The 27,773-nt window shown below is 52.6% G+C and overlaps 1 protein-coding gene and 1 long non-coding RNA gene across 3 annotated transcripts in view; both read left to right on the plus strand.

Moving 5' to 3' along the window:
* Positions 1 to 25,487, plus strand: part of LOC114446890 (PH and SEC7 domain-containing protein 1-like) — a 32,266-nt gene extending 6,779 nt beyond the window's left edge. The window contains exons 1-18 of one of the 2 annotated variants that reach the window (XM_028422771.1): positions 1,630 to 3,034; positions 3,684 to 3,792; positions 4,595 to 4,869; positions 4,950 to 5,206; positions 5,287 to 5,524; positions 5,603 to 5,862; positions 13,549 to 13,746; positions 14,929 to 15,009; positions 15,080 to 15,192; positions 15,705 to 15,763; positions 16,470 to 16,559; positions 22,028 to 22,071; positions 22,554 to 22,744; positions 22,840 to 22,910; positions 23,684 to 23,841; positions 23,916 to 24,060; positions 24,150 to 24,293; positions 24,659 to 25,487. In XM_028422771.1, the coding sequence (XP_028278572.1) occupies positions 2,474 to 3,034; positions 3,684 to 3,792; positions 4,595 to 4,869; positions 4,950 to 5,206; positions 5,287 to 5,524; positions 5,603 to 5,862; positions 13,549 to 13,746; positions 14,929 to 15,009; positions 15,080 to 15,192; positions 15,705 to 15,763; positions 16,470 to 16,559; positions 22,028 to 22,071; positions 22,554 to 22,744; positions 22,840 to 22,910; positions 23,684 to 23,841; positions 23,916 to 24,060; positions 24,150 to 24,293; positions 24,659 to 24,982 (3,318 nt within the window). In that variant the 5' untranslated portion in view covers positions 1,630 to 2,473 and the 3' untranslated portion in view covers positions 24,983 to 25,487. Of the gene's footprint in view, positions 1 to 1,629; positions 3,035 to 3,683; positions 3,793 to 4,594; positions 4,870 to 4,949; positions 5,207 to 5,286; positions 5,525 to 5,602; positions 5,863 to 13,548; positions 13,747 to 14,928; positions 15,010 to 15,079; positions 15,193 to 15,704; positions 15,764 to 16,469; positions 16,560 to 22,027; positions 22,072 to 22,553; positions 22,745 to 22,839; positions 22,911 to 23,683; positions 23,842 to 23,915; positions 24,061 to 24,149; positions 24,294 to 24,658 lie in introns of those variants that run through there. The other variant, XM_028422772.1, reaches the window with a different exon arrangement.
* Positions 25,488 to 25,567: 80 nt separating this feature from the next.
* Positions 25,568 to 26,938, plus strand: LOC114446954 (uncharacterized). Its single transcript, XR_003671803.1, has 2 exons — positions 25,568 to 25,914; positions 25,963 to 26,938. It is a non-coding gene; the product is annotated as an uncharacterized LOC114446954 (long non-coding RNA).
* Positions 26,939 to 27,773: the final 835 nt, after the last annotated feature.

Here is a 27,773-nt window from a genome sequence, read left to right on the forward strand (position 1 = left end):
CAGAGGAAGACAGACACACACACACACAGAGACAGAGAGACACAGAGAGAGAGAGAGAGACACAGAGACACACAGAGAGAGACACACACACAGAGACAGAGAGACACACAGAGACACAGAGAGAGAGAGACACAGACAGAGAGAGACACAGACACACACACACACACACAGAGACACACAGAGAGAGACACACAGAGACAGAGAAAGAGACACACACACAGAGGAAGACAGACACACACACACAGAGGAAGACAGACACACACACACACAGAGAGACACACACAGAGACAGAGAGAGAGAGACACACATAGACAGAGAGAGACACACACACACAGAGGAAGACAGACACACACACACAGAGGAAGACAGACACACACACACAGAGAGACACACACAGAGACAGAGAGAGAGAGACACACACACACAGACACACACACACACAGAGACACATGATGATGATCAGACTGCTACCAGTACAGGGCGTCCTCCTGGTGCCCAGTCCCTCTGAGGGTCCTCCTCCTGCTCCCCGTGTCTCCTCTGCCTCCTCTCTCTGCCCCTGCTGCTCTCTGCTCCTCTGCAGCCTCCTGCTGGTTGTATGACGTTAGCTCAGGCCTCCTCTTTTTGTGTTGTGTGTCTGTGGGTTGTGTTGGACAGTGATACTGTGGAGGATACACGGTTAATGTTGTCTCTGCTTCCTGCTGCAGGTTGACGGTTGAGGATGGACCTCCAGCTCTGCCCCTGATCACGCCGCTGAGCCCCGGCAGGTCTTTGGGCTGACGTGGTCAGAGACGTTGTGAGAGGCAGGCATGTCTCAGGCAGGTAAAGTTCTGCACCTGTACGTCGAGGTGAGGTCCGTGGCTGAGGAGGACGGCAAGCTGCCGGGGAGAGGAGACGGTGGGACGGCTCACCTGATGCTTCAGTGCCCGGACGGGCCCCCCCACGCTCAGAGGAGCTCCTCCCACTCAAGCCCTAACCGCAGTCCGGATCTCTCCCCCATCCTCCAACAGCACATTGGGGGTAGGAACCACAGCTTACCCTCCTCGAAGCCCTCAAGACACTCAGTCAGCTTTCACTTACAAAACCCTGATGCTACAGGCTCTCCGACGCAGTTCCAACGGCAGGACGTGATGTACGACAGTTTTGGTCAGCTTCTTGAGTGTTTAGCTCCAGGAACAACCGGTCCAGACCATCATGGCCCCCTCAGACACACATTCTCCTCTGACATGGATCCTTACCAAGCCAGGGTGCCCATCTCCTCCTCATCCACCTCCTCTGGGAGGCTGACGGTGCCCTCCACTCCCACCAGCAGCCGCAGGTCATACGAAGTCCCAGGTGTGGCGAGTGAGGAGGGGAAGACCTCTGTGGTGTCCTTTGGCTACATAGACAAGGCCAACGTTCACAGCATGGCTGGCCACCGCACCTCCCTGTGCCAAAACAAACCAAGCAGTCCTCTGAGGAGGACAGAGGGGTGGTACGCTCACCCCCAGAAGAGGCTCAGCGATCCAGTGTGGTACAGCGGCCAGCCAGCACCGGGCGATCCTCTCTCCTGTCCCCCCTACCCTCCTCGGGGTCGCCTTACCTGCAGAGGGCTGCGGTGGACGCAGTCGCCAGAGACGCCACCTACAGGGCCTTAGAGGAGTTTGGGTCCCCAGAAATCAGGCGCCGGTTATCAGGTCACGTTCTAGAGAACTGCAGTCCAACCCTGACACGGCACAGCCAGTATCCTCGCTGCCGCTCATGGGGGGGCTCACCCATCCTGCCCCGCAGCACCCTCACCTTACCTTCCAAGGCCCAGCTGCTGGAGCTAGACAGGGGAATCTGCCGCAGTTCAGTGAATGGATTACCCAGAAGTCCTGCCTCTGACCACCTGTGTGCCCACACTGGCTACTCATCCCACTCTGTGGCTCCATCCTCAGCTCTTCACTCCCCGGCCCAAAGCCAGCAGAGGCCGTGGCTGGGGGATGAGAGCTCCAGGTTGTCCAGCAAATTTCACCCACCTCTACCTGCAGGGAGGCCCACAGACATCCAGCATGACGCTCCCACCAGGACTGTGGACTCCCATCACACTGTCAACAGTGTACACCACAGTGCCAATCCTCCCCCGAGGCCGCCCCGCTGCAGCAGCAGAGCCAGCGATGCAGTCAGCTCCACTGACGGCAGTCGGAGCGTCTCTCCTTTCTCAAATCCTGAAGTGGCATCTAAGCTGGCCGTGGAGGCGAGCAAACTGTCCAGCGTGTTTGCAGAAAGACGGACGCCCTCTCCAACTCATCCTCACACTGAGTCCCTGAGGTCTGAGGGTCCATACCACCTGTACAGCACTCGTCAGGGGCAGAACCCCCCCGAGCCTCTGCATGTGGACAAACAGAACCAGAGCCAGAGCTGGAAGGCAGACAAACCAGCACCTCACACTAAACCGGGACGCATCTCCCCTCTGCCGTCCCAGAGAGGCCTCTCTTCACCAGCGTCCCCGGCTATGCCGGCTCGGTTACACCGTGTGGCCGCCTCCCAGTCCCCGGTGTTAGACCCACGGCAGCAACGGAGTTCATCACCCAACAAGGACCTGTCAGCTCTGCACCGGTACCAGCCCCCCCAGTACACTGGAGACCGTAATTCACCTGCCACAGAGCGATGGAAGTGCGATCACATGTTTGACCGGTCAGCTGAGGACAGCCCTGAAATCCACAGGAGACATGTGTCCAGTCCAAACACTGAAGCTCTGCCTGTGAGCTGGACCTCCAGGCAGCCGGAGTGGAGGGAGGCTGAGCTCTCACAGTCCAGAGTTAAGGCGGAGGGAGGAGACAGCGGAGAGAAGTCCACAGAGCAGGAGTGTAAGAGACGGGCTGTGAGCGTCTCCATGGATCAGAGGGAGGAGGTCCAGGATCACAGCGGGGCCACTGGCTCATCCTCTCGGAGCTCCAGCGGGGTGACGGGCAGCCTGGGAGACAGTTCACAGCAAGACAGGAATGACAGTCTGTCCCCTGAAACCTCGAGCCAGTCCAGCCACGACACGGCAGACAGCGGCTCTGGGATACAGGTCTGCTGGAAGGGGGGGTCTGTGTGTGAGGACGTCAGCATGTAGTCCCTGTCTTTGTTTAGTTAGTGTGCGATCACAGACTGTGATCAATAAACCTGTAACAGGACTCAGGTCTGTCTGATCGAAGCATCCTGACGTCCTTCAGGATGATGTCATGAAGCAGAACCAGTTAACTCCACGGTCCCTGATAATGAAACACTTTAGGATCATCTAGATTTATGGTAGGCCCTCTAGACCCTGGTCTGTTTAAGACCTTCTAAAACACATGACCAGGAGAGCCTTATCAGTGACCCTTAGATCAATTCAAAGGAACCAAAGAACCTTTAAACCTGTTGACAGATCCCTAGAACCTCTCACTCCCACTTCAGCTTCCTCACGCCCACAGCTAGAGCAGTGTGCACTAGAACCAGGAGAGGTCTCTGAACCACAGAGGAGCTCCTGTCAGGTGGTCTCTGATGTCCTGTCCAGAATTCATCACTGCACAGTTTGTGTTCCTGATGTTTTACAGTAAGGCGCGTGTACAGTCACCGACATATGATCATGAAGGCCGTGAGCCGAGGTCTTTGTGGTTCATGCTATATGAATTAGCCTGAGAGTCCACTGACGTTCCCGCCTGAAGTCTGATCAGGTTGCTCTCTGTCCTCTGCAGTCGGACGCCGGCTCAGCCACGACTCCGGCCTCACGGTCACAGAAGATCGCCCGAGCCAAGTGGGAGTTCCTGTTTGGAGGCCAGACGGAGAACAGTCGCTGCAGCAAAGGTGGTGTAGAAGAACAAGCACAGGTCACTGAGCACAGAATCCAAGGATCAATGATCAATGATCTATGATCAATGATCAATGATCATTGATCATTGATCCTGTGATCTTTGCTTTTTAAATGAGTTCACATCCAGTCAGTGCGGGTGATGGACTCAGTCTGCAGTAAAGGGCCGTTCCGTCTTTTCTCCTGCTTGTTTACACCCTCAGTAAACAAGCAGCTGCTGGAGCTCCTCTTTAAACCAATTAGCTGCAGCTTAACTCCAGCTCTGACGGGCGCTCTGACGGGCGCTCTGACGGTGCTCTGATGGTGCTCTGACGGGCACTCTGATGGCGCTCTGACGGCGCTCTGACGGGCGCTCTGACGGCGCTCTGACGGCGCTCTGACGGGCGCTCTGATGGCGCTCTGACGGGCGCTCTGACGGGCGCTCTGACGGGCGCTCTGATGGCGCTCTGACGGCGCTCTGACGGGCGCTCTGACGGCGCTCTGACGGCGCTCTGCTGGGCTCACGGTGCTGCACTATGACTCAGCTGCTGGTCCTCATCTCAGCCTTCCTGCTCAGCCTGGGTCACATCAGAATCAGAAATACTTTATTAATCCCAGGGGAACTGATGATGATCATTTATATACGATTGTGTGTGCGTTACCTTCTGTCGGGCTGACCGCCCCCTCTCTGTCCCCACTTCCTGAAAAGCCCGTGCAGTGAGGTGAAGGCTGCTCCAGGACATTTCTTTATAAATTATTGTGTTTGTATGTAACAGTGTTGAAGCTTTAGAACTTCAGACTACTCCATTCCTCCTGCAGAAGCTCCGCCCACAACGCCTCCCACCAGTGGCTCACCCAGCCCCACCCCGCCCTCATCCCTCCACCTGAAGCCAACCAATCACAGGAGGATTCCAGACAGCGCGCGCCAAAAGCTGTCACACCACGAGGTCCGGCAGATCGAGGTGGAGCTGGTGACCTCCGACCCCCGAGCCTCCACCCCCAAGACGGGTATCATCCGCCGAACCATCAAATACTCTGAGACCGACTTGGACGCAGTGCCGCTGCGCTGCTACCGGGAGACCGACCTGGACGAGGTGAGCTGTGGTCACCTGGCAGTTAGTCAGGCAGCAGAGTGTCACAGAATAATGATTATTGATTATTGATCGCTGTGCAGGTAATGAGGGCGGAAGCAGAGGCAGCCGAGGAGGATGACTCCGCCTTCAGGAGTAACCATGACGTCCTGAGAAACTCCGTCTACAGCCCCGTGGAGGCCTCCCCCAAAGCCCAGACCACATGGAAGAAGGGCGAGGATGAGGAGGAGGACGAGGAGGAAGAGGAGGAGGAAGGAGTGGTGAGCTGGGCCAGCGTCAGGATGCAAGGCGACCGACAAAAACAGAGAGCTGCCAAGGAGGCGATGGAGGTTTTGAAGGGGTGAGGGGGCGGAGCTTCACAGTGTTTCACATTAAAAATCATCTTCAGGTGTTCATCACTACAAACACGTCTCTCATCAGGTCGCTGGAAGCGTCCGCAGAAACCCACGGCGGCCTAAAGTCTCCGATCTCCATCGGCAGCCCCCGCAGACCCTCTGACAGCAATCTGGACTCCTTCAGCCGCCATTTTGAGAGCATCATGGAGTCTCATCGGGCCAAAGGCACCTCATACAGCAGCCTGGACAGCGTCGATCTGCTCACCTCAGGCTCTACGTCTGTGTTCACCTTTGACCTACCGACACTCACCCCAGAGATCCAGGTAGGAGAGCGGCGGCGAGGGGAGAGGCGTCTGAGCGCGGGACAGTAAGAGGTACCACTAACATGTCTGTATGTGCAGAGTCAGATCTGTGAGAGCGCCAAGCAGATCATCGAGCTGAGCTTCGCCCCGCTGGCCCGCCCCGACCCGTCAGCCCCCTCGGAAATGTCCCGCTCTGAAATCACCCTCAGTGCCTCGGGGGCGGGGCCCCAAGGAGGCTCCAAGGACGACTCCACCACCCCGCCGCGGCCCTCCAGGTCGGAGAAAGAGAACTGGCGTCGCTCTCACAAAGATGGCTTCCGAAAGGCGTGCTCGGCGCCGTCGCTCCACAGCAGCTGCAGGTGAGTTTTCACAGCTGTGTTTCTGTTTCTGTGGTCTTTGAACCATCAAAGTCATCAAAACTGTTAAAATCCTCCAGAAACAAAGAGTTCACTCCAACGAGACCCGTAAGAACTAAAAGTCCAGTCCGTCTCAGCAGGACGCCATGATGGAGTCACTGTGAGCAGCAGTCACATGACCCACACTCAGAGTCTCTGTCTGAATACCTGAGTGATTCTGCACACACACACTCTGACTGCTCTCTGACTGCAAACACACACACACACACTCTGACTGCTCTCTGACTGCAGACAGTTACACACTCTGACTGCAGACACACACACACACACTCTGACTGCAGACACACACACTCTGACTGCTCTCTGACTGCAGACACACACACACACACTCTGACTGCAGACACACACACACACTCTGACTGCTCTCTGACTGCAGACACACACACACACACACTGACTGCAGACACACACACACACACACTGACTGCTCTCTGACTGCAGACACACACACACACACACACTCTGACTGCAGACACACACACACACACTGACTGCTCTCTGACTGCACACAGGATGGAGCTGACCAATCAGAGCACACCGACTGATCATGTGACAGGAAGAAGTAGTTTTAAAAGTGGTGTTTACATCAAATAGTCAGAACTTGTTTGTCTACAGGCCGACTGCAGTTTACATGTCTGTAACAGATCAGCCACCGGGTGGCAGCACCGACACATGATGCCGTTTGTGCTGAGGACTGGACTGTGAGGATGACTGTGATTCACACTGTGTGTGAGTGTGTGTGAAAGTGTGAGAATGTATGAAAGCATCTGAAGTGAATCCTGGCTCTGACCTGTGGTTTCTTCCTGTGGGGCCTCCCCGTCATACTGTGGCTGGCCTGAAGGGGCGCTGCACCGTTTGTCACATACATACACAGCGTTTGAATGGTTAGCGTGGTTAGCTTTAGCTTCCTGCTCTGTGCAGTGACAGACTCTTGAATAATGGACAGTTTTTAGCTGAAATCTAGGACTCGGAGTCATTTCCCTGCTGCAGGTTTTCTGTGCTTCATGTTTCAGCCGGGCGTGGATTCAAAGTCAAACTTTATTATTTCAAGCAGAAAACAAACTAAGTGAAAGAAATCTGGATCAGGATCTCACAGCAGCTTCTCCTCCCCTTCACAGACACACACACACACACACACAGACACACACACACACACACACAGACACACACACAGACACACAAACACACACACAGACAAACAAACACACACACAGACACAGACACACACACACACAGACACAGACACACACACAGACACACACACACACACACAGACACAGACACACACACACACAGACACAGACACACACACACACAGACACACACACAGACACACAACACACACACAGACACACACACAGACAAACAAACACACACACACAGACACACACACAGACAAACAAACACACACACACAGACACACACAGACAGACACACACACAGACACACACACAGACACACACAGACACACACACAGACACACACACACAAACACACACAGACAAACAAACACACACACACAGACACACACACACACAGACACACACAGACACACACAAAGACACACACACACACACAGACAGACACACACGCACAGACAGACACACACACAGACACACACAAAGACACACACACACAGACACACACACACACACAGACAGACACACACGCACAGACAGACACACACACACAGACACACACACAGACACACAAACACACACACAGACAAACAAACACACACACAGACACAGACACACACACACAGACACAGACACACACACAGACACACACACACACACACAGACACAGACACAGACACACACACACACACACACACAGACACACAAACACACACACAGACAAACAAACACACACACACAGACACACACACAGACAAACAAACACACACACACAGACACACACAGACAGACACACACACAGACACACACACAGACACACACAGACACACACACAGACACACACACACAAACACACACAGACACACACAGACAAACAAACACACACACACAGACACACACACACACAGACACACACAGACACACACAAAGACACACACACACACACAGACAGACACACACGCACAGACAGACACACACACAGACACACACACACACACAGACACACACACACACACAGACAGACACACACGCACAGACAGACACACACACACAGACACACACACAGACACACACACAGACACACACACACACAAAGACACACACACACACACAGACAGACACACACACACACACACACAGACACACACAGACAGACACACACACAGACACACACACAGACACACACAGACACACACACAGACACACACACACAAACACACACAGACACACACAGACAAACAAACACACACACACAGACACACACAAAGACACACACACACACACAGACAGACACACACGCACAGACAGACACACACACAGACACACACAAAGACACACACACACACACAGACACACACACACACACAGACAGACACACACGCACAGACAGACACACACACACAGACACACACACAGACACACACACAGACACACACACACACAAAGACACACACACACACACACAGACAGACACACACACACACACACACAGACTTATCAGGTTCCAGATGGAATAATTCAGCCAGTTTTAGAGAAACTCTCTCTCCTCTAACACACCCCTACATTTTTTCGGTAAAGGCTCCTCCTCCTCCTCCTCCTCCCCCTCCTCCTCCTCTCCTCCTCCTCCTCCTCCTCCTGCCCCTCCTCCTCCTCCTCCTCCTCCTCCTCCTCCTGCCCCTCCTCCTCCTCCTCCATTGATGTTGATCTTTCCCAGCTGTTGTCTGCCTGCTCTGACCTCTGACCTCTGACCTCTGCTGTTCAGCTCTTCTCTTCTCTGTTTACATTTTGTGCTGCTTGTTCTCACTGTGTTTGTGAGAGGAGGAACTTCCAGGAAGGTAAGAGGAGACAAAGAGAGGAAGAGGGAAGGAGAGGAGGGGGAGGAGGGGGAGGGGCGTCCTGGTTCAAATGGGAGGAAACACATACCTCCTTCCCCTCAGAGGAGGAAACTACGCCAGCTGATGGAGAGGGGGGCAGGAGGAGGAGAGATCGACCGAGAGAAAGTTGATCTGAAGCTGCTGAGAGCAGAGCTGAGATCTTACCGTGGAAGAAAGAAGCGGAGGAGGAGGAGCTGACGGAGCAGGGAGGGGGAGGAGGAGCTGACGGAGCAGGGAGGGGGAGGAGGAGCTGACGGAGCAGGGAGGGGCAGGAGGAGCTGACGGAGCAGGGAGGGGGAGGAGGAGCTGACGGAGCAGGGAGGGGCAGGAGGAGCTGACGGAGCAGGGAGGGGGAGGACTAACACATTAATGAGGAGCAGACCGAGCTGAGGCTCTGGACGGGACGCTGACGGAGGACTGGGACAGGATGGTGGCAAACCTTCACCGGGTTTCTCCCCGCGGCTCAGAGGCATTGATGTGGATGTTTGATTGGCGGCTGCGCTCGGCAGCAGACGTTGAGTGAGAGTGGGCGGGGCCCCGACACCATGGCTAACTACCTGCTGTGCTGGGGGGGCGGGGCTTTGGAGGACAGGTACATGTATGCCCCACCTTACCCAGCCGTGTACAGGTGAGTCCTCAAGAGCTCACACTTTCTCTTCCTGTCACATGATCAGCCAGTGTGTTCTGATTGGTCACTGCTGCTCTGTCATGGCTACAGGCAGAACCCGGCCATGTCTGCGTGGGCCTGCTGGTCCCGCTGTGAGGACGGTGCAGACGCACACACGGAGTCCACAGTTTGTCAGACAGACTCTTTTGATTGGTTGACAGCACGTGACCAGAATGACGGTCACTTCAGTTTCAGCTCATAGAAACCAGCTGATCCTGGCAGAATCATTCTGTCACATCACACCGTCCTGGTCCAAGTGCCACAGACTGAAGGACGAGCTGCATCATCCAGACCAAACACCAGCCTGATGATGTTCAGGCTCTGTAACGCTAGCTGCTAGCTGCTAGCTGCTAGCTGACCTGACCTGCAGCAGGTGTAGCCGTCGGCTCGGGGGACAGTTTCAGATGGTTTTGTGGGGGTTTGACGACGTGCTGACGGATTGATCGCTTTGATTATTGATTCCAACACGTCTGATTCTCCGTGTGCAGACCTCAAGCTTTGTGATCAGGGGTTGGCTCTGACCGTGGACCTGTGGTCATGTGACCATCAGGTGTGTCTTCTGGTTGTGTTGCTGTTGTGTTTGGATTGTCCTTAAATGTGTGGTGTTAACAGAACAGTGTTGATCCGCTGGATAAAGTCGTTCCAGTGAATGTGGGGACGGACTCTGTGGCTTTGAATCAGAGCGACACATTCTCTCCATGAAAATCAGATCCTGATGTGTGTGTGTGTGTCTGTGTGTGTGTGTTGGTGGTTTGGATGTTGTGGGGACACACCCTGGAAAATAACCGTGTCTCTGCTTCGTCCTCCTCCTCCTCCTCCTCCTCCTCTCTCATGCTGTTTTAAGCCTCGCTCTCTGCTGCTGGGTCAAACTAACCTCAGTGCGGGGGGGCAGGTGTCCAGGTGGAGGTTCTGTCCGTCTGTCCGTCCTGGTCATTGGATCAGGGTGGTCTGCAGCACAGGGAGGAACTGATAAGAATCTAGAGGTCAAAGGTCACTGTGACCTCACACCAAGTCAGAAATGAGACGACTGGACGCATGTCCTGATGTTTGGACTGTGTGTCCTCTGAATGTGTGAGTCCGCCTGAGCTCTGGAGCAGGAGAAGCTGCTGTGTGTGTGTGTGTGTGTCCTGCTGTGTGTGTGTGTCTGTGTGTGTGTGTCAGTGTGTGTCAGTGTGTGTCAGTGTGTGTGGATGCACAGAGTCCGGATGTTTCTGTCGGCCGGTCCTTCCTACGCTTAGCAACACAACCCATTCATCCAGGCCAGAAATAACCCGCCGCAGCTCCACAGGACGCAGGAAATGCTTCTACAGTCCTAGTCTGACTGCGGCGCCGCTCCACACGCTGACCGCGGACACACACGTCACACACACCGATCACACACACCGATCACACACACACCGATCACACACACCGATCACACACACACCGATCACACACACCGATCACACACACCGATCACACACACACCGATCACACACACCGATCACACACACTGATCACACACACCGATCGCACACACTGATCACACACACACCGATCACACACACTGATCACACACACCGATCGCACACACTGATCACACACACACCGATCACACACACTGATCACACACACACCGATCACACACACCCTGATCACACACACCGATCACACACATTGATCGTATTAACACACGATCAATGTGTGTGACTTGAACCAAACACCCTGTGAACCCACCTGTCGTCTCTGGTGACCCCCAGAGGGGGTGTTGGACCTCAGGTTGGAACTCTTTGGACTCTCTGGTGCCACCGGTGGAGAGAAGCAGTTACTGCAGGCCTCTGAAACAGAAAACGATAGGTTCTTTTTGTTGGACAGGACAGGTCGATGATGTCAGAGGTGGCGCTCACTCTGATTGGCTGATGTGACAGTGGTCCGCTCTAAAGACAACTGAAAGCTGCTCCTCTGACCCTCTGAAGGGAAGCTGAACCTCATTAAGGGAAGTAGATGCAGGCCACATCGCCCACTTCCTGCTTTCTGGCCTCGTTCAGTCTGACCTCACTTCCTGTCACTTTACTCTAATTACTGAGCAGCTGATGGAGAGCGGACGTCCCGGCAGAGCAGCAGGTTACTGGAGAGCGGTCCTCCTCGAGTTCTGATCTTTGAGACGCTGCTGCAGTTATAAACAGCTTCAGTGTGTGTGTGTGTGTTCTTAGTGTGTGTGTGTTCTTAGTGTGTGTGTGTGTTCTTAGTGTGTGTGTGTGTGTGTGTCAGTGTGTCTCTCAGTGTGTGTGTTCTTAGTGTGTGTGTGTTCTTAGTGTGAGTGTGTGTGTGTCTCAGTGTGTGTGTGTGTGTGTCAGTGTGTCTCTCAGTGTGTGTGTTCTTAGTGTGAGTGTGTGTCTCAGTGTGTGTGTCTCAGTGTGTGTCTCAGTGTGTCTCTCAGTGTGTGTGTTCTTAGTGTGAGTGTGTGTGTGTCTCAGTTTGTGTGTGTCTCAGTGTGTGTGTGTGTGTGTCTCAGTGTGTGTGTGTGTGTCTCAGTGTGTGTGTGTGTCTCAGTGTGTGTGTGTCTCAGTGTGTGTGTGTGTCTCAGTGTGTGTCTCAGTGTGTGTGTGTCTCAGTGTGTGTGTGTCTCAGTGTGTGTGTCTCAGTGTGTGTCTCTCAGTGTGTGTCTCTCAGTGTGTGTGTGTCTCAGTGTGTGTCTCTCAGTGTGTGTCTCTCAGTGTGTGTGTCTCAGTGTGTGTCTCTCAGTGTGTGTCTCAGTGTGTGTCTCAGTGTGTGTCTCAGTGTGTGTGTTCTTAGTGTGAGTGTGTGTCTCAGTGTGTGTGTGTGTTCTTAGTGTGTGTGTGTGTGTGTTCTTAGTGTGAGTGTGTGTGTGTGTCTCAGTGTGTGTGTGTGTGTGTCTCAGTGTGTGTGTGTGTGTGTCTCTCAGTGCGTGTGTCTCGGTGTGTGTGTGTGTCTCAGTGTGTCTCAGTGTGTGTCTCAGTGTGTGTCTCTCAGTGTGTGTGTGTGTGTCTCTCAGTGTGTGTGTGTCTCTCAGTGTGTGTGAGTGTGTGTCTCTCAGTGTGTGTGTCTCAGTGTGTGTGTGTGTGTGTGTCTCTCAGTGTGTGTGTCTCAGTGTGTGTCTCAGTGTGTGTCTCAGTGTGTGTGTGTCTCTCAGTGTGTGTGTCTCAGTGTGTGTCTCAGTGTGTGTCTCTCAGTGTGTGTGTGTCTCTCAGTGTGTGTGTCTCAGTGTGTGTGTGTGTGTCTCTCAGTGCGTGTGTCTCGGTGCGTGTGTGTGTCTCAGTGTGTGTGTGTGTGTGTCTCAGTGTGTGTCTCAGTGTGTGTCTCTCAGTGTGTGTGTGTGTGTGTCTCTCAGTGTGTGTGTGTGTGTGTCTCAGTGTGTGTGTGTCTCAGTGTGTATCTCAGTGTGTGTGTGTCTCAGTGTGTGTCTCAGTGTGTGTGTGTGTGTCTCAGTGTGTCTCTCAGTGTGTATCTCAGTGTGTGTCTCAGTGTGTGTGTGTCTCTCAGTGTGTGTGTCTCAGTGTGTGTGTCTCAGTGTGTGTGTCTTTGTGTCAGTGAACGCACCGCCTGACCTGTCCGTCACTGCTGCTGTCGTCAGCTCATCAAAGTTAGATTTTCATGAAGACAATGTGGGAGTAACCTTTCAGCATGGACACCTAGAAGTCATCATCCCTCTGAGAACATTAAATGTCACGCTGCATTAGCTGCCAGCGTTACCACGGCAACAGATAATCACTGATTACTGCCGATACTGACAAAACGGTCAGCGTGAGAGACCTGAGGGTATCGGTCTGAGCTGGACACAAAGCTGTGTCTCCTGCTGTAAATCACTGATCAATGACAGGTATCAATAACTCCTTTCTATTGTCCGTTTCTGTCAGAGGGAGGAACTCCAGAACAGGAACCAGGAATCTATGGTCAGTAAAAACGGATGTGAAAGTCCTGAAATAACTGTGTGTGTGTTTGCTGTCAGGGAGCGTCCGGTGAACCGGCCGCCTGAGCTGCTGTACCCTCAGGCAGACGTGGCGGAGCGCCTGGCGCTTGGCGGCAGTGACGACACGCTGGCCAACGGCACGAAACCCGACCTGCAGGCGGCCAAACGTCTCGCCAAACGCCTCTACAGCCTGGATGGCTTCAAGAAGTCAGACGTCGCCCGACACCTCAGCAAGAAGTCAGTGTCTGTGTCAGTGTGTGTCTGTGTGTGTCTGTGTCAGTGTGTGTGTCTGTGTCAGTGTGTGTGTCCGTGTCAGTGTGTGTCTGTGTCAGTGTGTGTGTGTGTCAGTGTCTGTGTGTGTCAGTGTGTGTGTCTGTGTCTGTGTCTGTGTCAGTGTGTGTGTGTCTGTGTCAGTGTGTCAGTGTGTGTCTGTCTGTGTCAGTGTGTGTGTCTGTGTCAGTGTGTGTGTCTGTGTCAGTGTGTCAGTGTGTGTGTCGGTGTGGGTCTGTCTGTGTCAGTGTGCGTGTCAGTGTGTGTGTCAGTGTGTGTGTCTGTGTCAGTGTGTGTGTGTGTCAGTGTGTGTGTCTGTGTCAGTGTGTGTGTCTGTGTGTCAGTGTGTGTGTCTGTGTGTGTGTCAGTGTGTGTGTCTGTGTGTGTGTCAGTGTGTGTGTCTGTGTCAGTGTGTGTCAGTGTGTGTGTCTGTGACAGTGTGTTTGTCTGTGTCAGTGTGTGTCTGTGTGTGTCAGTGTGTCCTGTGTGTGTGTCAGTGTGTGTCTGTGTGTGTCAGTGTGTCTGTGTGTGTGTCAGTGTGTGTGTCTGTGTGTGTCAGTGTGTGTCTGTCTGTGTCAGTGTGCGTGTCAGTGTGTGTGTCTGTGTGTGTGTCAGTGTGTGTCTGTGTGTGTCAGTGTGCGTGTCAGTGTGTGTGTCTGTGTGTCATGTTGTACCTGTTTTACCACGCTGTGCTTGGTAACCATGGAGGAGATGAAGGTCTGTCAGTTTGTTGTTATGATGATGTTGCCATGGAGACGGTACATCATCATGTGGTCCCGTGTCCTATTCCTGGTCGAGACACACGCACAGAATAGAAGTACTTTGTTCATCCCAGGCAGGGAGACGTCCACACAGACACTCAGCACAGATCTGAGGAAATAGAAACATTATTTACAAGAAAAGAGATTCAAATAAAGGAATGTGTGTACATGGTGTGCAGTTGAAGGGCTAACGTGTGTGTGTGTGTGTGTGTGTGTGTGTGTGTGTGTGTGTGTGTGTGTGTGTGTGTGTGTTCTTTTCACTTGGAGGTCTGACTGCTCAGTGAAAGACTTCCTGTTTATCGTGCTGTGCTGCCTCTGTTGCCTAGCAACCTAATCCTTGCATTCAGTCTTCTGTCTGTGGATATCAATGCAGTGTTTGTGTCTGCAGTAATGAGTTCAGCCAGATGGTGGCGCAGGAGTACCTCAGTAACTTCAACTTCACCGGCCTGACCATCGACCAGGCGCTGAGGTGAGTGCAGCTGTGATGTCACACAGGTTGGTGACATCAGAGGGCGACTAACGGCGTGCCGTTTGTTCAGGATGTTCCTGAGACAGTTCGCCCTGATGGGGGAGACGCAGGAGAGGGAGAGAGTCCTCGCTCACTTCTCCAGGAGGTACAGACAGTGTAACCCCGAGAGCCTCAACACCGAAGGTACACACCCGTCTGTCCACCTGTCTGACCACTAGTCTGTCCACCCGTCTGTCCACTTGTCTGACCACTTGTCTGTCCACCCGTCTGTCCACCTGTCTGTCCACTTGTCTGTCCACCCGTCTGTCCACCTGTCTGACCACTAGTCTGTCCACCTGTCTGTCCACCCGTCTGACCACTTGTCTGTCCACCTGTCTGTCCACTTGTCTGACCACTTGTCTGTCCACCCGTCTGTCCACTTGTCTGTCCACCCGTCTGTCCACCTGTCTGTCCACTTGTCTGACCACTTGTCTGACCACTTGTCTGACCACTTGTCTGTCCACTTGTCTGTCCACCCGTCTGTCCACTTGTCTGTCCATTTGTCTGTCCACTTGTCTGTCCACCCGTCTGACCACTTGTCTGTCCACCCGTCTGTCCACCTTGCTGTCCACCCGTCTGTCCACTTGTCTGTCCACTTGTCTGTCCACCTGACTGACACTCACCTGTCTCTGTCCGTCCCCCTCTCCTTCTCTCAGACAGCGTTCACACTCTGACGTGTGCCGTCATGTTGCTGAACACGGACCTGCACGGAAACGTGAGTCTGCCTTCATGCTTCAGCTGTAAACAGGAAGTCCTTATATGGTGTGAACGAAGCAGCAGTCTGATATAAAGCTGCGTTCAGTGTCGCTCCGCCGTCCTGCTGCTCGCACGTCTCCTTCTGTCCTGTTAGAGAGTCAACACGTCCACAGAGTCTCTGATACAGACTGTCACGTTAGTCCACGTTCAAGTGATTCATCACATTTATCAACATGAATAATAATGCATACAGTAAACATCTCTTTAAAAAGAATTCATCATCATGTCCACTTTGCATGTCCCAATGATCAATAACTTATTTTAAAAATATATTTTTAAAAACAACAAAAATCTTTTCCTCTTACCAAATGAGAACTAAAACAAGCTGCGGTTACCGAGCAGCACTCGGTCACAACAGGACCTCAGAGCTGACATGTAACATGTCAGAGATCCGAACACTTCAATGAAGTGTGTGAGCAGAGACTCCTGCACTGTTCTCTGATAATCAACTCCATTAAGGAAGTGATGACTGTTACCATGGCAACAGGCAAACTAATCACACAACAGGCCTGCACGTTTCCTGTGTGTGTGTCTGTGAGAGAGAGAAAGTGACACTATGGTAGATATTCAGCCCCATTAAACACACTGCTGAGAGCACACTAACACACCCGATCCTCCTCAGTCTGAACTGTGTGTGTGTGTGTGTGTGTGTGTGTGTGTTTTAGAATGTGGGGAAGAGGATGTCCTACAGTCAGTTCATATCCAACCTGGAAGGACTCAACGATGGAAAAGACTTCCCCAAAGACCTGCTGAAGGTACGACGTCTGACACACACTGTAACACACACCACACACACACTGTAACACACACCACACACACACTGTAACACACACCACACACACTGTAACACACACCACACACACACTGTAACACACACCACACACACACTGTAACACACACCACACACACTGTAACACACACCACACACACACTGTAACACACACCACACACACTGTAACACACACCACACACACACTGTAACACACACCACACACACACTGTAACACACACTGTAACACACACCACACACACACTGTAACACACATCATACACACTGACACATTTGAAAGGAGTGTTTGTTACAGGCATGTTGGTTTTTGTATAATGTGACTCCTCTATGAGGCTTTCTGCTGTTGCTGATGTTTAAGTGTGTGTGTGTGTGTGTGTGTGTGTGTATGGGTGTATTGTGTGTGTGTGTGGTACACATCCCTGGCTCTCCCACTCTTGTTTCCCTCTCTGCCTCTGAGCAATAAATCTGCATCACCTCTTTACCTCCATCATCAACACGCCTCTCTGTAAGTGTGTGTGTGTGTGTGTGTGCGTGTGTGTGTGTGTGTGTGTGCGTGTGTGTGTGTGTGTGTGTGTGTGTGTGTGTGTGTTGGGCGGCAGCAGCTTGGTGCAGCAGTGAGTGTGTGGGCAGCAGCTCTGACTGAGGAACAGTCAATGCAGAAAATACAGAAAAACATGAATTATTGTGAGATCATTGTTCACTCGGGTTCCTGTGAAATCTGGTCAGTGTTCTCTCAGAGATCAATAAACCTTATGATTGGTTGGAATGTTTGTTCAGTGATCATGAACATCTAGACTCCACCATGTCCCTCACTGACCCTGTCAGCAGGGAGGAGCTCGACCTTCATCACTTTAAAGTGCTGGTCCTGGTTCCTCCTCATACAGAGAGGAATGACTGAATGAAAGTGACCTGGATGATGGAGAGCCTTCATCAATATATTGATGATCACTTTGGAGGAACACCCGGCGATGATGATAGGACCTCCAAGGCGCGGGCCACAGGGCCGAAGACAGGATCGACAGATCGACACCCACACACCGCACCGCCCTTCTACCTGGTGAAGTCACCAAGCTGGTGGAGAAAGTCCACATTACAACACACCAAATCACAGCCACGCCCTCCAGCGCCGGCAGCACCTTCCAACCTCACCACAGAGGACAGGGAGGCAGCGAACTCTCAACAACACTACTTCCTGTACAATGGGAACTTTTATGAACAGAAGCACGGCTGTGCGATGGGACCACCTGTGTCTCCAGTTGTGACCAACCTCCTCATGGAGGAAGTGGAGAGAAGGACCTGGACCAGTACCTGTTGTTTGATTCACACCACCCACTGGAACACAAACCGGGGCCATCAGGACCCTGCAGCACAGAGCACAAACTGTACCCACCAGCTCAGAGGGGAAGAAGAAGGAGCAACACCACATCAGGAAGGCCCTGCAGACCTGTGGCTACCTGGACTCATCAAAGCCACAAAAACAAGAAGAAGAAGAAGGACAACAACCGGCGGAGGAAGAACATCTCCATTCCATATGTGTCAGGAGTATCAGAGAAACTCTGCAGGATCTTCAACCACCATGACATCCCGGTCCATTTCAAACCCATGACAACACTGAGACAGAGACTGGTTCACCTGAAGGATCAGACTCCCAGGGAGAAACACAGCATGTGATATATGCAGTCCAGTGCAGTGAGGAATGCTCTGATCTGTACATTGGAGAAACTAAACAACCACTCCACAGAAGAATGGCTCAGCACAGGAGAGCCACCTCCTCAGGACCAGACTCAGCTGTCCACCTCCACCTCAGAGACAGAGGACACTCCTTTGAGGACAACAATGTCCACATCCTAGACAGAGAGGACAGGTGGTCTAAAGAGGAGTCAGGAAGCATCTATGTGAAGCTGGAAGGACCTTCCCTTAACAGAGGTGGAGGCCTCAGACATCATCTTTCTACCAGACAGCAGCTTCCATCCATCACAGGAAGCTTCACTCTGAGACTCTGAGTGTTTGTGAGTTTTTCTATAAATGTCTTCTTTGAATTTCAAGAACTGCTGAAGCTGCTCAGAGATCCTGAGACTGAGACTGTTAATGTGGTCGTTTAAAGCCGGGGTGTAGATGGAAGCTGCAGCTTGGAGGACGAGCCCATCACACACACAGACACACACACACACAGACACAGACAGACACACACACAGACACAGACAGACACACACACAGATATACACACACACAGACGCACACACAGACAGACACACACAGACACACACACACAGACACACACACACACACACAGACAGACACACACAGACAGACACACAGACACACACACACACAGACAGAGACACACACACACACACAGACACACACACAGATATACACACACACACAGACACAAACACACCCACAGACACACACACAGACAGACAGACACACACAGACAGACACACACACACACACACAGACACACAGACAGACACAGACACACACAGAGACAGACACACACACACACACAGACACACACAGAGACAGACACACACAGACACACAGACAGAGACACAGAGACAGACAGACACACGCACACAGATACACACACAGACACACACACACAGACACACACAGAGACAGACACACAGAGACAGACAGACAGACAGACACACGCACACAGACACACACGCACATAGACAGACACACACAGATACACACACAGATATACACACACACACACAGACACACACACACAGAGACACACACACAGACACACACACACAGAGACACACACACAGACACACAGCTCTGTCTCTCTCAGCTCTGCTGATTGATCCCTCCTTTCCTTCTGATTAGTATTGATGAATGAACCAATCAGCTCAGATTGATCAACAATACATGTTGAACACAGATCAGCACAGATGACACAGCAGCGTGTGGGACCATGAAGCAGCCGAGTGTGTGTTCAGCTTTCTGCTGATCGGCTCTCGGCTGCATTCACATTCAGCCCTGTGAGTCCTCTGTGACTGACAGCTCCAAGGAGAGCAGGGGGCGGGCTCAAGTCCCCATCCTGCCCTCTGATTGGCTGCTGCAGCTGAGAGAAAATGCGCATTGTGAGAGCGAGGGAAGAAAGAGAGGAGGAGGAGGAGGAGGAGGAGGAGGGGAGAGCGAGCGGTTCTCAACAGTTCAGAGGAGGAGGAAGAAGAGGAGGAAGAGGAGGGAACTCACCTGACCTGACGGGGATTCTCCTGCAGGAGCACGAGGAGGAGGAGGAGAGCAGGACTGACAAACCAACACCTGAGGAGGAGGAGGAAGGAGGCGTTCAGTCTCCTCTCAGTGCAACAGGAGAAACTCCTCTTTCCCTCCCCATCATCTCTTTCTCCTCCACCCTCCCTCCATCAGGAGCTGGAGGAAGCTGACGTCAGTTTTGGGGTGCTCTCTCTCTCTGTCTGCCTGTGTGGGTGTGCTCGCTCGCCCAGCCTCCCTGCGCTTCTTTTATTTTATTTTCCGGCCGTGAGAGCTGCTGCTGCTGCCGCCGCGTCTCCTCCATCACACAGCTTTATTTGCAGTCCAGGGATTCTCCTCCACCACCGTCATCTCCACCTCCTCCACCTCCACCGCTTCAACTAGAAAATCAGGACGAGGAGAAAATCAGAGTTTGGTCTGGATGTTTTCGAGCTGTGAGCTGGATACGCATCACTGCCTCTGGATTGTTGATGGATTAGACTGACTGACACACACACACAGACACACACACACACACACACACACACACAGACACACACACACACACACACACACACACAGACACACACACACACACACACACACACACACAGACACACACACAGACACACACACACACACACACACACACACAGACACACACACACACACACACACACACACACAGACACACACACAGACACACACACACACACACACAGACACACACACACACACACACACACACCACACACAGACACACACACACAGACACACAGACACACACAGACACACACACGGACACACACACAGACACACACACACACAGACACACACACACACAGACACACACACACACACACACACACACACACACACAGACACACACACAGACACACACAGACACACACACACACACACAGACACACACACACACACACACACACAGACACACACACACACAGACACACACAGACACACACACAGACACACACTGCTGCTTAATGGGACGTGAACCGGAGGACGTTCTGAGAGATGGAAAATTAAAAATCAGAAGAATTAACGTTAAAGTTTCGGCAGCGATACAGAGACAATGAAACATGTTGGTGGAATTTGTTGATCAGATGTTTGAGTGATATTTAAATGAATTAATTTTTGTTGGATCATCAGCTTGATGAGTTTCAGTGAGTGTAACAGGAGCTGTGACGGTCGCTCTGGCAGCAGATTATTCTGACCGTTGGCAGCGTTGTGTTGTTTTGTGTTGTTGTTGGGTTGTGGACGGTGAATGCAGAGGACGCCGTCCGTCCACAGAGGGTCTGCTTCTTTAACGCTGTGGGAACACAGGATCACAGGCTGGGATGCTGCCCTGAAGGCTGCTGGGAAATATTTATCTGGACCCGTCTGATGTTTGTGGTCGTTAAGCAGCCACAGTTCTGAGGAGGAGGTGGACCCGAGTTCTGGGAGGAGGTGGACCCGAGTTCTGGGAGGAGGTGGACCCGAGTTCTGGGAGGAGGTGGACCCGTGTTCTGAGGTGGACCCGAGTTCTGGGAGGAGGTGGACCCGTGTTCTGAGGTGGACCCGAGTTCTGAGGAGGAGGTGGACTCGAGTTCTGAGGAGGAGGTGGACCCGAGTTCTGAGGAGGAGGTGGACTCGAGTTCCAAGAGCTTTGGACCAACCCTGCTGCTGTTTTCTGGATCGTCTCATACCTTCAGACTCTCGCCACCATGATCGGCGTTAATAGCATCCACTCGACGGGCCGCATGCGCTCGCGGTCACTCTGCTCCGTGCGCAGTGGGCGGGACTCCAGGGACAACGACCCCTTCAGGTATCCCAGAGCCCCGCGCTCCCGCTCCCTCAAACCGCTGGCGTTCCCCGACCTGCTGGGGAAAACGCAGGACGGACAGCAGCACCCGCAGAGCCGCAAGAAGAAGGTAGAGGAGCGGAGACGCCCACGCAGGGTTAACACACACGTTTCACAGGTTTACTGATGACACACAGGGGTCACTGCAGGGCGCTGCACACAGACAGCAGGGGGCGCTGCAGGCTGCATTCAGAGCAGCTTTACATAACAGGCAGGACAGATTTAAAGTCCGAGGGCTCGTCCCGTCTGAGGAGACAGGTCATGTGATGCCGGAGCGTCAAACCGTGATGAACAATGACACTGTTGCTGTTTGTAAACTTACCTGTGTGTGTGTGTGTGTGTGTGTGTGTGTGTGTCTGCAGACTCTCTACAGCTCCATCAAGAACGAGAAGCTGCAGTGGACCATGTAAGTTCCTCCTCCTCCTGCTGCTCTTAACACACAGCATGTACAAACATCTGAAGTGTGTGTGTCTGTGTGTGTGTGTTTAACTTCCATCTGCACATTTATCTGTGTGTGTGTGTGTGTGTCTGTCCCCGCTGCCCTGACTCCCTTATTTAATCCTCTGTTGCTGTGGTAACCATTCCCTGCTTCTTTCCTCACTGTAATTACAGGTCAGCATCCCAACACTCATGCCTGACTGTGGACACACACACAAACACACAATCACACACACACACTTATACTGTATGTGTTCAGGGGGTGTGTGTGCATCTCACAGCTGTCCTCCCTCGTGTTCAGCCCATTTACTTCTCTGTGGATGCTAAGCTACTGCCAGCAGATCATCACAATAACACACACAGACACACACACAGACACACACACACACACACAGACACACACACACGCCTCCTGACTGAAGATCTTTTTACTGACCTCTTGTCTCGCAGTGATGAGGAGGAGTTGAGGAAGTCCATGTCAGAGCTGGCGGACGTCCGGACAGACTCCGCCTCCCACACCATGAAAAGGCTCGGCAGCGGCGGGAACCCTCTGGTGGGAGTGGCCCATCAGGCCGATGGCGAGCTTTACAAGAGCGGCTTCCTGGTCCGCAAAGTACACGCCGATCCCGACGGGAAGAGAAGTACGACCTCTGATCCAAAAACAGGCCGGCCTCAGCAGGGGGCGCCGCTCGGTCACAGAGCAGTAACATGTCCCATGATGCTTTGTGTCTTCCAGCGCCGCGGGGCAAACGGGGGTGGAAGTCTTTCTACGCCATGCTGAAGGGTCTGGTGCTGTACCTGCAGAAGGTAAAGGTCTGGACTACGTTTCCCAGCAGCCCCCTCACTTATAACCGAGTGTGTGTCCTAGACTACAGCAGACCCACACAGACCCACACCACTACAACACCACACAGACCCACAACACCACCACCACACAGACCCACAACAGACCCACACCACCACCACACAGACCCACAACAGACCCACACCAACACCACAACAGACCCACAACACAACCACCACACACACCCACAACAGACCCACATCAACACCACCACACAGACCCACAACAGACCAACAACACCACCACAACACCACACAGACCCACACCAACACCACAACAGACCCACAACACAACCACCACAACACCACACACACCCACAACAGACCCACATCAACACCACCACACAGACCCACAACAGACCAACAACACCACCACAACACCACACAGACCCACAACACAACCACCACAACACCACACACACCCACAACAGACCCACACCACCACAACACCACACAGACCCACACCAACACCACACAGACCCACAACAGACCCACACCAACACCACACAGACCCACAACAGACCCACAACACCACCACAACACCACACAGACACACAACAGACCAACAACACCACCACACCACACAGACCAACAACACCACCACAACACCACACAGACCCACACCACAACACCACACAGACACACAACACAACCACCACAACACCACAACAGACCCAGAGGTGTGGGTCTGTGTGGTGTGTTTGTGTTGTTGGAGCTGACACTGGTCTGATCCACAGGATGAGTACCGGACGGAGCGCGAGCTGACGGAGGAGGACGTGAAGAACGCCGTGTCCATCCATCACTCTCTGGCCATGAGAGCGGCCGACTACAGCAAGAGACCCAACGTCTTCTACCTGAGGACGGCCGACTGGAGGGTCTTCCTGTTCCAGGCTCCGTAAGACCCTCACACACCGTCCTCTGTCCCCTCTGACAGAAAACAGTCCTCAGTGTCTCCTCGTCTCCCTGCAGGAACGCAGAGCAGATGCAGTCGTGGATCACGCGGATCAACGTGGTGGCGGCCATGTTTTCGGCTCCACCCTTTCCGGCGGCGATCGGCTCCCAGAAAAGGTTCAGTCGGCCTCTGCTGCCGGGGTCCAACACCAAACTGTCCCAGGTACAGACTGACCACACCCACTGATTATTTACCGCGGGACTCCCATAATCCTTTGCTCCGCCCTGATCACTGGTATCGTGTCCCGACAGGAGGAGCAGTTCAAATCACACGAGAATCGCTTCAGGGCCGTTTCCTCTGAGCTGGCCGACCTCACGGCGTCCACACCCGACCGGAAGGTGAAAGGACGCGAGCTGGAGGAGCACAAACTCCGACAGGAGTACCTGGAGTTTGAGGTGAGGTGACACAGACACACACATGGACACACACAGAGACACACACACATGGACACACAGAGACACACACAGGCACGCACACATGGACACACACAGAGACACACGCATATGGACACACAGAGACACACACAGGCACGCACACATGGACACACACACATGGACACACACAGAGACACACACATGGACACACACACAAGACACACACACATGGACACACACAGACAGAGACACACACACACACGGACAAAGACACACACACAGACACACACACACGGACAGACAGAGACACACATGGACACACACAGACACACACACAGTTGTGTTTGTGTCTCCTGCTAAAAGACTGAAGCTCGTCTCTCCCACAGAAAACTCGTTACGGTACGTACGCCATGCTGCTGCGGGCCAAGCTGTCCCGGGGGGACGAGGATCTGTCTGCCTTTGAGTCACGCCTGTTTGATGACGGCGGCCTGCAGAGGGCGCACTCTAGCCCCACGCTGCCTCAGGATGCCGCCAACAAGGAGAAGACACGTGGCACCAAGACTTCAAAGAGCCTAAAGGTGACATCGTCCTCGACCTCCGAGACGAAGCCCGGCGGCAGCCTCAGGGAGGGGGGCAGGAGGAAAAATGGGGGCGGGAGCCAGCGGCCTGAGCTGCAGAGCCAGAGCAGCAAACAGGAGGAGGCGCCATAAGGCGTGGAGCTGGAGATGGACGTGGAGCATCATGGGTAGCAGGCTGACATCCTCCTCCAACCCTTTTCAGTTAAACCTCGGTCACCTCCTGACTGGCTGAGCTGAGGCGTTAAGGTTCTCTGGGAGAGGAGGCGCCCAAACAGACCAACAGGAAACACTGAACAGGTTCATTCTGCTCCAATCGCCGCTCAGCACCGACACACCTTCAGAATAAAAGCTTTACATGCTGCTGCCGCTGCGGCGCTCGGCGACCTCAGACTTTCATTTTTGTTTCAGCCTGCAACGCCACTCTGGGAGCAGGTTACCATGCCGACCACATGTGACGGACAGATTGCGAGAGACTGTTACCATGGTGACCAGGCAACAGGACAGCACCTACTGCTAAACAAACAAACAGACAGAGGCAAAACAGGAAGACAATACCTCCTCCTCCTCCACACTGTGTGTGTCTGTCTGTGTGTGTCTGTGTGTGTGTGTGTGTGTGTGTGTGTGTGTGTGTGTGTGTCTGTGTGTGTGTCTGTGTGTGTGTGTGTGTCTGTGTGTGTGTGTGTCTGTGTGTGTGTCTGTGTGTGTGTCTGTGTGTGTCTGTGTGTGTGTCTGTGTGTGTCTGTGTGTGTGTGTGTGTCTGTGTGTGTGTGTGTGTCTGTGTGTGTCTGTGTGTGTGTGTCGACCTGAACATGCTGGATGGAGGCTGATCATCGTTTATGCTGTTTTCTGTACGGAGGCTCATTAGTGACCAAAAACTGCAGAGACAACCAGAAGCTCAGCTGGCGTCGCCATGACGATTTATTTATTTGGAAAACTCTTCCAGAACCGGCGTGTATCCGTCCAGCACCCTGTTGATAAAAGAATCCATGAGAGTTAAACATTATTATTTTGATTGAAAAAAAGAAACGTGGGTGATGAAAGATTCATTTGTGAAAGCTCCACATGTTTTTAAAGCTGCAGAGATATTTTGTAGAAATCAAACATTAAAGTAGAACTCATCCTGAAGGCCAGCAGCAGTGAAGCTGGTCCCCACTCAGTTTAGTCATTATTGAGCCTCTGTAGATGTGAATCCGTCCAGTCGCCTCCTGATGAACTGACCTCCGCTGATGAAATGGGCTGTGTGTGTGTGTGTGTGTGTGTGTGTGTGTGTGTGTGTGAGGAGCTCGAATTTACTAACAGTTTTTGATCTGCAGTTTCCTCCTGCTGCCACACGGGGTCGCCACATTCCTGCTTGTTTCTTGTGGTTTTAGTGCTGAACAGTGACACTAAATGCATGGACAACATGCAGGAGCTTCGTGACAGCAGGCAGACTGCAGGTGGCAGCAGAGAGACGCTGTCCGACTATCAGCTTTTGTGCGTTTTCCTGTCGTCATGGAAACGTGGAAACGAGGAGAAGCTGATGTACTGCTGGAGGAGCACGCTGTCACTCTGAGGGCAGAGCTGACCGCGGTATGACATCACCAGGCAAAGACTCTGGCTGCAGTTTGGTCCTCAGACTGAAGATCAGAGTGAGCGCTCTGTTTGGACATCCATCCTCTTAACGCTGACAGGAAGTTCGTCCTCCATGACCAGGAGGAGGTCATTTCACTGATGTGTTCAGCGTCGCTGCTTCTGGCTGGATGAGTACGTGTTTCAGGGCGATGGTGCAGGAAGACTCCATGATGGCCGCCCGCGCCCCTGTAAATAAAAGCTGACTTTCAGAAGCCATACTGTAGTTGGGCTGGACGCCTAGCTGGCGCTCGCTGCGCCTTAGAGCACTTGGTTTGTTTTAGAGTGGCCGCTGGTGTTTGTTCGTCCTCCAGATTATTTATTCTTTGTTTCTGTGAACTTTCTTGTGTGCTCAGCTGAATGTTAGCCGCCGGCGCACCGATGGTTAGCTGTACAAAGTGTCACATAGTGAAACACAAACAACATGTTTGTATCATTCCGGAGGCTTAGAGGCAAAAATAAAAACACTTTCAAAACTAACGGCTTCGTTTCAATACGTGTCATAAAAACACTCAGAGCAGGAATAATGTTGAAATGACCATATTTAATATTCCACAGCTCCACTGTACGCTCAGTTCTGGAACAACAGACAGGAACTCAAATACTAACTCACTCCTCCAACTCTCTACTACCTCATTCCCCCTAACTCACTCCTCTAACTCACTCTACTAGCTCACTCCAGTAACTCACTCCTCTAACTCTCTACTAGCTCACTCTTCTAACTCACTCCCCTAAATCACTGTACCTCACTCCACTAGCTGACTCCTCTAACTCTCTGCTGGCTCACTCTTCTAACTCACTCCTATAACTCCACAAACTCAGTCCACTAACTCACTCCCCTAACTCACTCATCTAACTCAATCCACTAGCTCACTCCTCTAACTCTACTATCTCACTCATCTAACTCACTCCTCTAACTCACTTGTATTCTGTTGTGTGTTTTGTGTAGCTTTCTGTAATCATCCATAGTGTTATAAAACCACAACCATCACATCGCTGCTAAAATAAATCTTTGGAACGGACTCATGGATCCTCCATGTTTGACTGTTCACACCACCTAGCAGTTATGACCCAGCACCACCACAGTTTTTTCATGGTCCTTCGAGCCGGATGAACATCTATGGTGGACAATGGATCCACCAGCCCCTTCATCAGAACTTCAGGAGCAGCAGAGAAAGGGCTGAGGCGGAGAGGATATCTACAGGGTTACAACCTGAATGTCACGTCCAGCCCTCTAAACAACCCACACAGAAACCTCAGCCACTGAGCCAGAGACAGGAAGAAGCAGAGGTAACAGGTTTAGTTAGAACACTGT

This window comes from Parambassis ranga, chromosome 15 (assembly GCF_900634625.1).
Source record: "Parambassis ranga chromosome 15, fParRan2.1, whole genome shotgun sequence".
NCBI classification, from domain to species: Eukaryota; Metazoa; Chordata; class Actinopteri; family Ambassidae; genus Parambassis; species Parambassis ranga.